Source organism: Parasteatoda tepidariorum, chromosome 7 (assembly GCF_982258835.1).
Source record: "Parasteatoda tepidariorum strain Cologne lab strain chromosome 7, Ptep-v5.0, whole genome shotgun sequence".
NCBI classification, from domain to species: Eukaryota; Metazoa; Arthropoda; class Arachnida; order Araneae; family Theridiidae; genus Parasteatoda; species Parasteatoda tepidariorum.
The window spans coordinates 51690448-51705430 of NC_141761.1; the positions used below are offsets into that span (position 1 = coordinate 51690448).

Consider the following 14983-nt stretch of genomic DNA (forward strand, 5'->3'; position numbering starts at 1 on the left):
AATGCGGGTATTGCTTTCGTCATGAGTACGGGTGCTACTTGATTACCAATCTATTGTACCTGTCATTAATTTATCCAATTCATACCTAAAAGAAATCAAGAGGTCAGCAAAACAGCATATAAGGGAGTTATTAAGTTTCAGCAATGAGTGCGGGTATGGCTTATAATTTTTCAGTTACTAGAGGAATTGTACTATAGTTGTATCATATGTTTTCCAGCACGTTTCCTTTTTAATTTTGATTACAAAGTGACGATAAATATTCGCTTATTTGACGCGTTTTTGTCACGTTAATATTTTGAGCCATATAAAGTCATCCCATATTTTATAAGCCATATAAAATACGGGATAAATAATGATAAAATTTATCATAAGAATCGAAATGATAGTAGTGAGAAAACTATTACAACTTTTGTAATACCGGATGAATTTATGAATTCCTCTTTTAACACTGGTATATTGTTTTTCTGTATAATGTAAAATTTATCTAAACTTGAAATTTTTAAAAAAATATTTTTGCATTATCGTTTTGCGTATGACTTTTTCTCAATTTTTATTATATTTCCGAGTAATTATTCTATTTTTATACGATTTGTCATATTTCTAATAAATTCGATCATTATTTTTAGAGTTATAATTTGAAAAATATAATATCTTGAAAAAGTAGTGAACGATAAGTTCTTTGTTTATTGCTAGTTGGACATTCAGTACCTATAGTTTAACACATTAAAATGAATTGAATAAAAAACAAATTTCATTAAAATGAATTGGTATTTTAGAAAAAAAAAATTCCTTTGTGGTGATTTATAAGAAAGCAAGTTCCTTTTTTTCTATGTTTTTTAACCACTGCTCAAAGATATCACACTACGAAACTTCTAGTTATAAAAGAATACTTAATAAAAGAAAGGATTTAGAATAAATAATATAAAAGAAATAATAATCTAAAATACAAAAAAAATTAAAGTAATTCTTAAGGAATTTACTTGTTAAGAAAAAAATGCTGGTGAAATAAATTAAAATGGAGAAAAATAAGTACACGGAATTAGAAAAATGAATTTAACAATAGGTACTATGAATTTCCTTCACTTCATACGTATACAATCATTCATTTCATTTTAATCAGAAATCTAGGACTCTCCTGTTAATTTCGTGCACGATATATTTTTTTTCTCTTTTAATAAGAAAATTAATCTCAATTCCTTTCTGTATTTGCATTACGAAATCGATTTCAATGAATTGGAAAATCGAAGCAAGCCAACTATTGATGTTTTTTAAAGCTTGCGTGCAAGGAAACCTCAATAGTGAATATTTCACAAGCTCTAGTGAGGGTTTGGGAATTTCCTAAACAATCTATTTGAATTGTTCAAACGTAATGATTCGGTAAAAATTTAGGACAAACACAAAATAAGAAATATTAGCCTACAAATCGAAATTTCTTCTGCGTGAAATGTTATACTTTTGAACTGAGAGCGTGTATCAATGTGTTATTCTGGTAAATTGGGCTTGGCAACAACCATTTCGAGGATCAAGCTAAATAGATCTTTTTCAACAGTTGTCATACGAATTTTTTTTTTCAAATGAAGGTTCGGTCAATTATGGAAGTTTTTTTGTCTTAGGTGTCTTGTTGAAAATTAAGTGCGTGTTATGCTTACGGAAAGATCAAGCACCAGGTAATGCGGAGTGCTTTTACATTGGTTAAGTAATGTACGGTCAAATTATTGATCACCGCAAATAGTTTTATGAAGCATGTTCATGTTGTAATAACAAATTATGCGTGAAATGTTTTATTCATGAAACTTAATACATATTTTAAAATTTAACAACAGCGTGTATATTTAAATGAGAATGTAGTAATTTAAGAAAAGGTACATGCAGACAAATCGTTTGTAGTTACAGTTCAAATGCATAGTTCTTTATTTTTAAATTTGCCATACCCGTACTTGTAATATATATATTGATTCTTCCTCACAATGTTGTATTTATGTATTTTGCTTTGGCTGTCTTGATACAGTGTTAGAAAGCACTTCTTTTTGCGGATATGGTCGTGTGAGCTAATGAAGAGATCGTATCTTTTATTTTCCGGATTTTTATTATTTTCCCCCCCTCTCTTTCGGAATTTGTTTTCCTCTCGGGTTTTTATTACTTTTCTTATTCTCATTTTTACCTTTTTTCATTGTTCTGTAATTTTTTTCCATGTTTCCTCCACATTTTGAACTAAGAAGGAGTATATATATATATATATATATATATATATATATATATATATATATATATATATATATATATATATATATATATATATATATATATATATATATATATATATATATATATATATATATATATATATATATATATATATATATATATATATATATATATATATATATGCACTCTTTCCTTCATAATTAATTCTGTAGTAGCAAATAATTTAATTTTTTTAAATTTATTTACTTATTAGGCCTTAGAGTTTAATACTTTCTAATGAAACTCATACTCATCTGCTCCTAATGAGGTATCATTTTCTTTCACATATGATTTTCAATTTTCTTTTTTATGTGAACATATGTTTCTCCCTCAGAGGGCCATAAAAAATTATAAAACATTAACCAGTCCTCGGTGGGAAAAATGTTGGAGAGCACTGGTCTAAAGCACTCTCGGTGACTATGGTTATGAGGTTAGATTATTTCAAGTGGAAATGAGTGGTAAACGTTTAGAATAGAATTTGATTCGGATCAGCGAGATGAATATAAAAAGCTTAATTCTTATGAAATGTGCTTTTTTTCTTGCTTTCATAATTGTTAACAGTCCCATACTCTGTGGTACGAGATGTTCCTTGGTTAGACAAAAAGCAATAAAAAATATTGTTTAAAGTAATATAAGTTATGTTGCTCTTAAAAGTCTATGAAGGAGCATTTAGAGAAAAAAATATTTCATGTTTTTCGCTAGTAAGCGTTTGTGTTACCTAGTATTTTTGAAATACGTATCTTCGCTCACCTAATTCACATGTTGTATGTTGACAAGAATTCTAAATGAAGTAGCAAATTTGGCGTCAGACTTTTTGGAGCTTTCTTGGGTAAGATTGGACTATCACTTGGATATTTTAAGTGAGACTATCAAGTAGTTAGTTTAAAAAAAGTCAACCAAATGTAGCTCTTTTATTCACTGTGTTATGGCGTGTCAAAGTTGGAAATATAATTCTAATTGTTTATGTATTTCTACTCCAACAGTTCAGCTCGGTGGTCACGTCTGGTTGGAATGGAAAGGTATGAGAAGATCTCAAAGATAGGAGAAGGATCTTATGGAGTTGTCTTCAAATGTCGAAACAGAGAAAACGGCCAGCTTGTGGCCATCAAGAAATATGTTGAAACAGAAGATGACCCACTCATCAAAAAAATAGCCCTGAGAGAAATACGAATGCTCAAGGTATTTTTTACTTAATTTATTGTAAATGATTCAAAACTAACATGAGATGATGTACGATAAGCAAAAAAAAATAATAAATAAATAAAAAATAAAATAAACGGACCACCCTGAATAACTTTTGATCTAATGATTAGATCTTCACGTTACAGCACTCAATCTTAATGAATTGAGGGGTTGACCTCAAAATAGTGCCAACGATATTTTATGTTACTAAATTGAGCACGAAAACGTACTTTCTCTGAATGAACATATCTTTTTTCTGATGAATTCGAGCTCGAGAATTTTTTAAGTGAATTAAAACAAATTTGCATACAATTATAAAATTTGTTTATCAAATGATAATAGCATGCAAAAAAGTAACTTTCAGTAAATAATATATATTTTTTTATTACTTTATTTAATTTTTCGTAAGGTATAGGAATTGTAAGATATAAAAATTTTTACATCATTTTAAGGAATGTAATTTTACATAGCAAAATTTGAGCAAAATCGGTCGAATAGTTCCTGAGAAATTGAAATTTGAAAACACGATTTATTTTTAAAATTCAATTTTTTTGGAATTATCAGACCAATTTTTGTATTTTACCGTGTAAAATTACATTCTTCAAAATGATGTAAAAAAATTGTATACCATGCAATTCAAAATATTTTTGATTATTATAAAGAAATAATAATAAAATTGACAAAAATTTACTAAAAGTTATATTTTGCATGGAATTCTTATTGGATAAATGAATTATATAATTATGTGCAAAAATATTTTAATTCGCTTGAACAGTTCTCGAGATAAATGAAACACGCTAAAAGTAAAATTAACATTAAGGGGGTTCAAACTTTGGACCTCTCTCCTGATCAATTGAGACTATATTTCCGAGATTGCAGTTTTCCCTATATTTTGGGGTCAGAAATCCGAATTCACCAGAAAAAGGGTAAGTTTATTCAGAGAAAGTGCGATTTCATGTCGAATTCCGTAACTTAAAATATCATCTGCTTTATTTTGAGGTCACTCTTTCGAACCATTAAGATTGAGTGCTATAACATGAAAATCCGATCATCAGATCAACCCTAACTCAAAGTGGTTCGCTCATTTTTTTGTACACTGTACATTGTTCAAAAACGTGCATGATTAAAAACTCACATCGTAATATGTACTTCAAAACTATGTGCGATTCAAAACTCTTATTACATTGTTTACTTTAAAATTGTATGTGATTCTAAACTCAAAGGAAATCATATACTACTTCAAAACTGTGTAAATCAAAGCTCTCATCACAATGTGTGCTTCAAAACTCATATCACATTATGCTCTTCAACTATGAATGATTCAAAACATCACATTGTATGCTTCAAAACAGTGTTTGTTTCCTAACTCAATTCACGTGTGTTAAAAAGAAAGAAAGAAAAACTAAAAACTAACCGCCCAAACACTTTATAACTCACTTCAAATCGGACTTTTTTTTAAGAATCATGTAAATTATGCTTTGAATTGAAGCTCTTGGTTTTCAAAATTAGTTCAAAGCCTGCTCAGAAACTTAAGATAACTCTCATTCATAGGCATTTTAATTTGGATAAGTATTTCTGATGTGTTTTGGAAAATAATCGGCATCTATTAGTGTTGCGAGAAAGCTTTCACTGTCAATAATTGCAAGTTTTTTGTAAATAGAAGTCAAAAACTTTAACAAACTAAGGAGTATAAAAGTACTTTCAATTGAAATGATTTGAGCGAGAGCCACATGAGTACCAATCATTTTGAAAATAGATAAAATCAACGGTACTTTGCTTATATTTTATTGTGTTTATGTTTTTCTAAATAATAAAAATAAAAACCATGTCCTATTTAAACTACTATGTATAAAATAAAATTTTGAACTAAAAAGGAGAAAATAGTTTTATTTTTAACCAGACATAAAATTGTAAACGACGCTATCAAACAACGTAAGAATGTGAAATCTCCGTGGTGATAAATTTTAATTACGACAGTGATACACTCTGCGTATTTCGTTATAGATCTGACATAAATTAAATCATATTCTTCCTTTTTTCTGCTAAAAAAATGAAGTTTTTAACAATTTCATTTTATTTAATTTATTTTAGTCATGTGTCTGTTAGTTTGTGTATGTCAGAAATTAGACAAAATATTGATTGGCGATAAAATAGACATGAATTTTGTTTGCAACATTTGCTAAACAATTGTATTTGAATCATCAGTTGGCAGAGTTCTAATCGAAATTTGAGCATAATCCTTTTTTCTATTAACATAATCGAAAAATAGTTGAAATTCTGAATATCGATAAATTCTAATTGTAAATAATTTATGTGGTAGGTTTGACCGAGTGAAACTTTTACTATCACCAAGCAAGAACTAGTTAAGATTTCATCACGCAGGCTAGTCGGAAAGTGAACGAAACTTCAGTTGGCGATAAATTAAGTTTAGTGATAAAATGGCAATAAAATTGGCTTGTAATGATTAGAGAATGATAGAACCTCACAAATTATTCCATCTCAAAATACAAACGAGATTTGGGTGTTGTTGTTTGAAAAGTGGAGAAGTTTTCAATCTCAAAATTCTATCCTCATGCACAAGCAAGCGAGTTAATCGTAAAATTATGCTTAGCTATATAGATGAAGAATTGATTTTTAGGTCAATACAAAACAATCAAATTCAATTTATTTGTTTTAATATTTAAGAAGGGAGTAGAAATTATTGCATCTAATAGGTTTAATTTTACAAGATGAGTTTTTATTGGCTGAAATATAAGTACATTTGAAGAGGAACAAAAAACGTTTAGTATCGCATGCATCGCAATTTCTAGTACACTTGGAAAAATGCTCCCCAGTAAGCTTAAATATACTTAAATAATCTCGAAATTGAAGCAGAAGCATATTATTTGTTTAAAACTTCACTCGCTTCAAGAACATATAAATCAGAAATAACAGTCGATGTATTTCAAGAGCTCAAAAATAGGTGTCACTCCTGGCAAATCTTGAAAATGTGCGCCTATTTTTGAGTGCTTGAAACACATCGACTTAAATATGCTTACTCAATTAGTTTTTAAGTAAAATAATGGATGGGATAAAATTTTATAATGTTTTCACTGATTAATTAGGTCAAAATGGTTAATCCATACACAAAAAAACCCTTATATCATATCAATTCCTACACTGCACAAAGTTTTTGAACACCAAAAATAGTGGCAACTGTTTTACAGCAAAGTGGTATTTCTTTATTTGATCCCCTACATATTTGCTGTGTAGTGAAACACTTAGTTTTCATTACACACAAATTTATAATCTCAATAATATATGATAAACATAAAGATCAATAAAGTTACTCTTACGATACAATCTGAAGCAAGAATCAAAATTTAGTATGCATGTATACAATATTTCATAAAATAAAATTTGTTTCTTAATCAAACATACACTCAGCATAGACAGAATTTCAGTCTTAAGTTTAATTTTATTTCACTATGTTTATTTCTACAGCAACTGAAGCACCCTAATCTAGTGAACTTAATAGAAGTTTTCAGAAGAAAGCGAAAATTACACATGGTATTTGAATACTGCGAACACACTGTATTAGATATTTTAGAAAAACATCCAAGCGGGTAAGCAGTTTATTTTTAAAATAAAAAAATTAATTATACTAAATTTATGTTCTAATATTGCTTAAATTATTATAGGGTACCTGCATCTTTGACGAAGAGAATATTATGGCAAACTTTGCAAGCAATTAACTTTTGCCATCAGCACAATGTAAGTTATTTTTTGCATTGATTTAATTTGGTGTACTTTCATTTAAAGTTGTACTTTCATTTCCTTTCACTTTCATTTCATTTAATAGTTCAATTTCATTTTATTTGAAGACTAGAGAGAAAATATCTCTTTTAGAATTAAAGGAATCGATTAGTATTTTTTTCTTGTTATTAATATGTTATTTTTAAATTAACATTTATCTCTAATTACGTGAACATAACAGTTTCTTTTAAAGTTGAATATGTCTTCAGCATAAAAAGCAATAAAGGGGAAAAAATAATAATTTACCGGCATAATTTTTAAAATTTTGCTAAATTTGGTTTAAACTCATTAACGGAAGGATACTTACGATATATAACTTAAATTGTTTGTGCATTTTTTCAAAAAGCTGGAGAAAAAATTAAAAATCAAGACTGTTTTGAGATATTATAAACATGGTTTTGAAATCGAAAAAAATCTAAAGTTATAACTACAAGCAACATACGATTTATGCAGCAAATTTATACAGTATGATTTAAAGCCTACTTTTAATTATGATTGATATTCCAGGGTTAAAAAATCAGAATTAATTGATGAATTAATGATCCCTAACTATTTGGCTACAGTTCCAAAAGAAGCGAGTTTTAATGTAATTTAATTTGATTTAACAAATTTTTTTTATTTTGAAAGAATTAACTTCAGAAAAAATTGCATTTCAATTAAATGATCGGATACGTTTTTTATTAATATGTTTCTACACCAAAGAGCCATTACATTATGACCACCCTGCTAATAACATGTAGGACCACCTTTAGCCCTCAAAACTGCTAGCACCCGCCGTGGCATTGATTCCACAGGGTGCTGATAGGTAGTCTGTGGTATCTGGTACCAAGCTCTCACCAACTGGTCCTGCAATTTCCTCACATTACGAGGGGGTAGTGTGGCAGCACGAATTTTGTTTTCCAAGTAGGACCACAAATGCTCTATTGGATTAAGGTCAGGTGAATTTGGGGGCCAAGACATGACTTGAAATTCACTGGAATGTTCCTCAACGATTCGACCCTTATGACATGGTGCATTATCCTGTTGGTAAACACCATCCCCCGCAGGAAAAACTGTTGCCATGAATGGGTGAACCTGGTCTGTAACTATGTTTAAGTAGCTTGCAGACGTCAGGGATTGTTCTATGAGGATTATGGGTCCTAATGTGCCCCTTGAAAACATTGTTCCTGGGCGAGAAACCATGAAAACCTGGGCGAGCCCATTGTGATAGATGGAGGGTGGTCATAATGTAATGGCTCTTCTGTGTATATTTAGGAAGAGAGTTATTGTATAGCATTAATCATATAATAGTTTTTACTTACTTCTATCAGGCTCATTTTTTTACGTTTTTTGTAACTTCTTTGTTTATTGCTCAAAAATCATAGAGTGATAATTAAGTATGATATACAATTTTTTTTAGACATGACGGGTAAATATTATTATATGGTATTTTGTTCTTTTATATCATTAGCAGCTTGTCTTAAAGCTGATCTTTATTTTTTAGTGTATTCATCGAGATGTAAAACCAGAAAACATACTCCTTACGAGAGATGGGATTGTTAAACTTTGTGATTTTGGATTTGCCAGAAATTTAAGTATGTTACAAATTACAAACCTATTCAGAAATCAGAACCTTTTATTTAAATTTTTTGCAATCATTTGTAAAAAAGTTAGGTCTAAAGTTTGATTTCATTTCGCGTAATATAATAAATATATTGAACTTATGATTGAAGATAAGCCAACCGGCCTGTGGAGGGGTTAGGGAACTGCATCAGAAAGGTTCTGGATTCGAATCCCGGTCAAGGCATGGATGTTCTTTCCTTCTCTGTACTGTCTGTCTTACTGTGGGAGCAACGTTGACCCACCTAATATGGTGCCCCTGAAAGAGTGGTCAACAAATCTGCCCTTCAGATACCTGTATGATCTAGGTCATTCTCCAGGTGGGCATTGGAAAAAAAAAGAAAAAAAAATGATTGAAGATAATTTTCTTCAGTAATATCTTGCTAAAATAAATTAATTTTAAAAAGAATCTATAGTTATATAACCGATAAACACCTTTTTGTCTTTCAAATTGATATAATTAGTGATATTTGTATTATCATTTTTACCAATTTATAATAATCATTATTTCTACTTTAAGTTTTCTAAAAATAGACTACATTTTCTTTGGGATCTCAGAAATATATTTTTTAATAAAATATTACTTTATCTCTACATTTTATTAGAAATTCCCCCGCACGTTGAAAAACAATATTGTACAAATTTTTTGCAACTTTAATAAAATGGCAAGTTCAATGATATGTTATCAAGCTCTCAAACCATCTTCAACTTTGCAGCACAATATTACAATTCAATTCGGAAGGGTACATGGTTCTAAGCAATGTTTTATTAAATAAAACTGATATTATGGTGCAACTTTGGACTGATTTTTATTCAAATATACTGCTTAATTAAACTACTTTAAAAAATAAATGTGACTAAACAAGAATAGGAAAAAGGCAAGCAAGTGAAAAACACAAGTTGGAGTAAAGATTTACTTTATTTTTTTACTAATATTTTGATTTGTAAAAGCTTTATATGATATTTGTATTATATAAATTTCACAAAATGTTTGAAAAACAATCATTTAAAAAAACTATTTTCTAAAAGAATACTCATGATCATTAAGGTGATATAAGGGCTTTTTCTACTGCGGTAAAAGATAGAGAGAATTGAAATTAGCACGGCGTTTTTATACAGTGTTTTAATAATACAATAACGCTTTCATAATTTAAAATTTATCTGTTTTCTCAATATGTTCGAGCTTTCATTTGAAAAACGTTTGACGAATATTACTTCATTAGAAACTTCATTCTCTTCAAAAATATGCAAATTGTAAGAAAATAGTTGACATGCTTCAAGCGCTTAAAAACTGGTGTCCCTTTTCAAAATTTGACATGAATGAGAGAAAGCAAAGTGATTTGAAATTGAAAAAAATGACAAATATGTTTCAGGCCCTGGTGCAAATTATACGGATTATACGGAAAAAGCAAAGTGATTTGAAATTAAAAAAAGGACAAATATGTTTCAGGCCCAGGTGAAAATTATATGGATTATAAGGAAAAAGCAAAGTGATGTGAAATTTAAAAAAAAGGACAAATATGTTTCAGACCCAGGTGAAAATTATACGGATTATGCGGAAAAAACAAAAGTGATTTGAAATTTAAAAAAAGGACAAATATGTTTCAGGCCCAGGTGAAAATTATACTGATTATGTGGCCACTCGCTGGTATCGAGCTCCAGAACTATTGGTGGGAGATACTCACTATGGACCTGAAGTCGACGTTTGGGCAATAGGATGTGTGGCGGCGGAATTAATACGTGGAGAAGCACTATGGCCCGGTAAATCTGATGTTGATCAATTGTACCTAATCCGCAGAACTTTAGGTAAGTTAATTTTTTTTTAAAGAAATATATGGCATTGCTATAAAACCATAAACAAACCATGTTCTTTTGCTACAAGCACTTTAAATACAACATAAATCTTAATGAATGCGAATGAAAATTCTTAAATAAACAAACAAGAGCGCAAAACATTTATCAGAAATAATCTCCAATTAAAAAATGATTATCAAAGATTTTAATCAATTTAAAATATAAGTTAAAGAGACAGAAAATATGTTTTTTAAAATTTTTTAATAAATATACGCAGGTGTTTTAGAATCATGAGATATACTATATCTGCTATTTTAAATTTGATAATTTTTACTAACTTTTACTGAATTTAACTAAATTTTACTAAACATTCTCAAATTTTTTTCTGAATGAACAATAAAATTATTTAAGCAAATATTTAATAGATTATCATTTCTTTGATTTAAACATTGGATTCAGCCACTACTAAATATTTTAAAAAATATAGCAAAAATATTGCCCTTTCATTGCTGGGAAGTAAGTTTCACTGCATTTATAGTTTTAGTGTAAGAAATACACTTTTACAGTTCTCTTTCGGTCTTCGAGTTTGAAGGGTTGTTAACATAATTTTTTGGTTTTAAGTTGCCTAAATGAATACTATTTAAAATTTTGTATTTCTTTGGACAGCATACTATCGTGCAATTTCGGTAAACTTTATGAGAGTGTTAATTTTAACCAAATTATAATGTCTAGTAAACCATCTCGAATTTAATTGCACCATATAAATGATTCAATTGTAGAGATGGTGCGATCAAATTATAAGCCACACTTTTTCGAAAGGTGAAACTTTTACATCCAATGATTCCTTGAAAATATTTTCAAAACGGTTCTTTACAAGTTCTTAAATACTTACATAGCACAGCAATGCGCAAACTGCATTTCCGATTGATTCGAACAGTTTTCAATTTTAAAAAATTTATTTTCGAATCACACACAATCTTTGGGAACAAATTCCTCAACTACAATAATTTTAACTTGTTTTTAAAAATTATGAAAATTTATTTGGTCACAGTGTTTTATGCATGTGAAAAACTAAAAGGGGAATTTGGGTACATCCTAAATATATTCTCTATAATTGATCTGGCTATTAGAGTTCATTTGCAACGGCACTATTATTCATACAAATTCTTTTAATTATTAATTATTAATAATTATGAATTTAATTATTAATTATTAATAATTTTAATAATTATTCTATTAGTTATTTTGAAGTTATCTTGTAATTTTCATTGAAAGTTGCAGCTCTAGACATAAAAAAAGTACTACAACTACTCTTGTACCCCCAAACAACAAACTCATAAGTTTGTTTGTGACTTTAATATCTTAATTTTTTTTTCTTATTTCAATCTTAGTTTCTAATTTGTAAATCATTTAAATAGGAAGTGTAATGCTTTATTCGTATGGGTAATTCATAAACATCATGAATATGATCCACGACCTTTAACTCGTAAATCACGTGAATACGAATCTCAATTTATATAAATACAAAAACAAAAAAAGTTTTAGAAAGCAACACCTTGATTGCAAAACTCATTAGGATTCAGTTTGTGATATAGTATTAGAGAAACAAATGGTTTGATTCGACCTTTGTTGCTTTATAATTATCACTCATTTTTTTAAATACCAGCTATAATCAGAGGTAATTATACTATTTTGCTTTTAAATAGTAGCTATATATTTTTAACTATTTTATTTCATAATAATTTAACTTTAAGAAGAGAAAGAGTGCAATTAATGATTGTACTCTTAGGTAAACATCCTCGATCTCCAATAAATCTCTGTTTCGAAAATTTCGCGAAAAAAAAGGGTTCTGGTATAAAAAAAAATTTAAGATCAGTCAATATTTATTCTTCTAAATTCATTTTGGGTTCAACATAAGCGAAACTAGTGGAAAAGGTAGTGGAATTTCTTATTTCAATTACTTTTTTTTTCTCTTGAAAAAATTATTTTTGTTGTTTTGCTGTACTTTTTTTTTTCTAACGGAAGAAAATAAAGGTAAATAAATCACTTTTAATAGCATACAATTTCTAATTTCAGTTCCAAATGTTTTGAATTTCTTCAGCGACAGGTTTTTAGCACGCATGAAAAAGTAGAAATAGTTAATCTGAAGTAAAAAAACAAATAAAACAATTCAAAAATATCAATACAATTACATAATTTTCAATAAATATAACGAATTTATGCAGGAAAGTTGAGTATTAAAGTATTTTTCGATTTTCTATAACATTTTTCATACGTATTTCTTATATTTATTTCCAGTTTTTTGGGAAACAGCGGCAAGCAAATCTTTATAAAAGAAATTATAATTTTCAGCCATCACTTTTTGAACTACTTATTAAAATTAATTTATTTTCCTTTACACTTTCAGAATCAAGCATTAATTTAAAAACCTTTGTGTTTTAACCTCCGATGCATTTCAATACAACCAGTAGATGAACAAAAATCGTTATACTTTAAGCCCTACTTACAGAGTGTTTCTGCATTTACCACCAACAATATACATGTCTGGAAACTTTTCTTAAAAAGGAACTATATTCTATTGCAAGTTAAGAAAAAACCATTATCCTTAGGGAGGGAACCTGTTTACATCTAAGTGGATACTAAATTCTTTTCACGAACATATATCAACATCGTCAACTCTTGAAACGACATTGCACAGCATTTTGCTAGCTTTCTTAAAATAGGGAAAAACGATGAAAATAACTCTTATTGAATAAAAACTATCAGCTTGCTAATAAAAATTGATAAAAATGGCATCTAAAAATCGTAATAAATATACGTCTTTCTGCTCGCATTTAAAGAAACTCGTGGAAGAAGAATAAATTTCTTGCAGACGATTTTCTTCTACAGCAAAACAAAAGTTTAAAAAAAATTTCCTTATCTTGCATTTGATTTGTTACGGGCACGTCAGCAAGAAGCGCCAGTTTCAGTGGTCCAATCAAATCCTGTGTTCTTGCAAAGTCATATAGTAGTTTCTTTTTCAAGTACAAATGTTCGCCTTATTTATTGAAATAAATTGCCAAGTCTAGGATTCCAATGATGCTACGAAACTTAAACCCTTTTTTATAATTCTAAGATGTATATCGTAAAAGATGCATGAATTAAATTTCTTACCGATGAGTTTAACTTTTTAAAGTTTGTATATTGTTTTGAAAGCGTATTTATGTAGTTTGAAAACTAAATAAAATGAAACTATATGCAGTCGCAGATAATTAAAAACTATACCTTAATGGTTTTTTCTTAACTTACAGCGGAGTATCGAAAGAAAACACACATTGAAATTCGATAACTAGTATTTTAGAGATAAAAATCATTTTTAGAAATACCTTTACATTTTTTCAACAAACTAGTTTCGATGTTTTTCTTAATTTTATTATTATTACATCTCCCTCAATAGTAATTATTTGTCTGGTTTTTCCTTGCGTAAACATTAACTTGAGACACTAACATTAGTACTTTTTCTTTAATTTCCTTTTTGCCAAGTACTTTAAAAAATTTATAATATTGAAGAAAGATTATGAAACACATTGTATACCCAGAGGAAAAAAGTATGGTCAAAACTACAAGAATATGGTAAAATTCACCATGTTTCGGGCTCTATGGCAGCACCAAAAAGTCCTGTAATCTTTACCGAATCGCTTTGGTAGCGATTTTAGTAAAATTAACAATAAAATATGGTTTTAAAGTAGGTGGTAAATTAGGTAATTTTGTCATGATGCCTTTACTTTAGAGCATGGCATAAAAACCATTAATTCTGTTAAATTTTCTTTTCAGTTTTGTATTTTTTTTTACAAAGTGTGTGATAATAAGAACTATAATTTTGAAAACCAGAATTTCTCACAAACCGTTTCCATATGAACGGAAAAATTACTATTTAATTATTTATACACCATTTATTTTGGATTTATCGACCAGAATTGTTTTTTTTTTTTTTTACCAGGACTGTCATTTTACAGTGCGGTAATTTTACCACCATTTTTCTCTTCGTTTGCAGAAAAGCAACTCACAAAAAAATAAATAAATAAATAAATCATTGACATTAATATTTATTATACTTTCTCGGGTAAAATCAAAGAATAATTGTAGATTATTTTTTCTTAACTACTATAAGGAACTTTCGTTAATTACGCCTTAATTATTTACGAAAAAAAATTTGAATTTGCATCGTTTACGCCTCACTGTCGCATTATGAATGATAGTTTGTTTTTATAAAAAGCAGCTGACATATACATTGATTTTTTTTTCTTCTCTCATTTGTGGTCATAGCGTGATTTATGTTAATAAAATTCATCAGAAACCAACAGAAGGCGAGCATTCACCTGCATTAAAA

At 28.6% G+C, this 14983-nt stretch overlaps 1 protein-coding gene across 1 annotated transcript in view; it reads left to right on the plus strand.

Annotated features, from left to right (window-relative positions):
- The window catches only part of LOC107450625 (cyclin-dependent kinase-like 4), a 35136-nt gene that overhangs the window by 9119 nt on the left and 11034 nt on the right, over positions 1-14983 (plus strand). Inside the window, exons 2-6 of the mRNA XM_016066459.4 lie at positions 3228-3423; positions 6910-7031; positions 7107-7179; positions 8705-8795; positions 10429-10626. Coding sequence (XP_015921945.3) covers positions 3256-3423; positions 6910-7031; positions 7107-7179; positions 8705-8795; positions 10429-10626 — 652 coding nt within the window. The 5' untranslated portion in view covers positions 3228-3255. The remainder of the gene's footprint in view (positions 1-3227; positions 3424-6909; positions 7032-7106; positions 7180-8704; positions 8796-10428; positions 10627-14983) is intronic.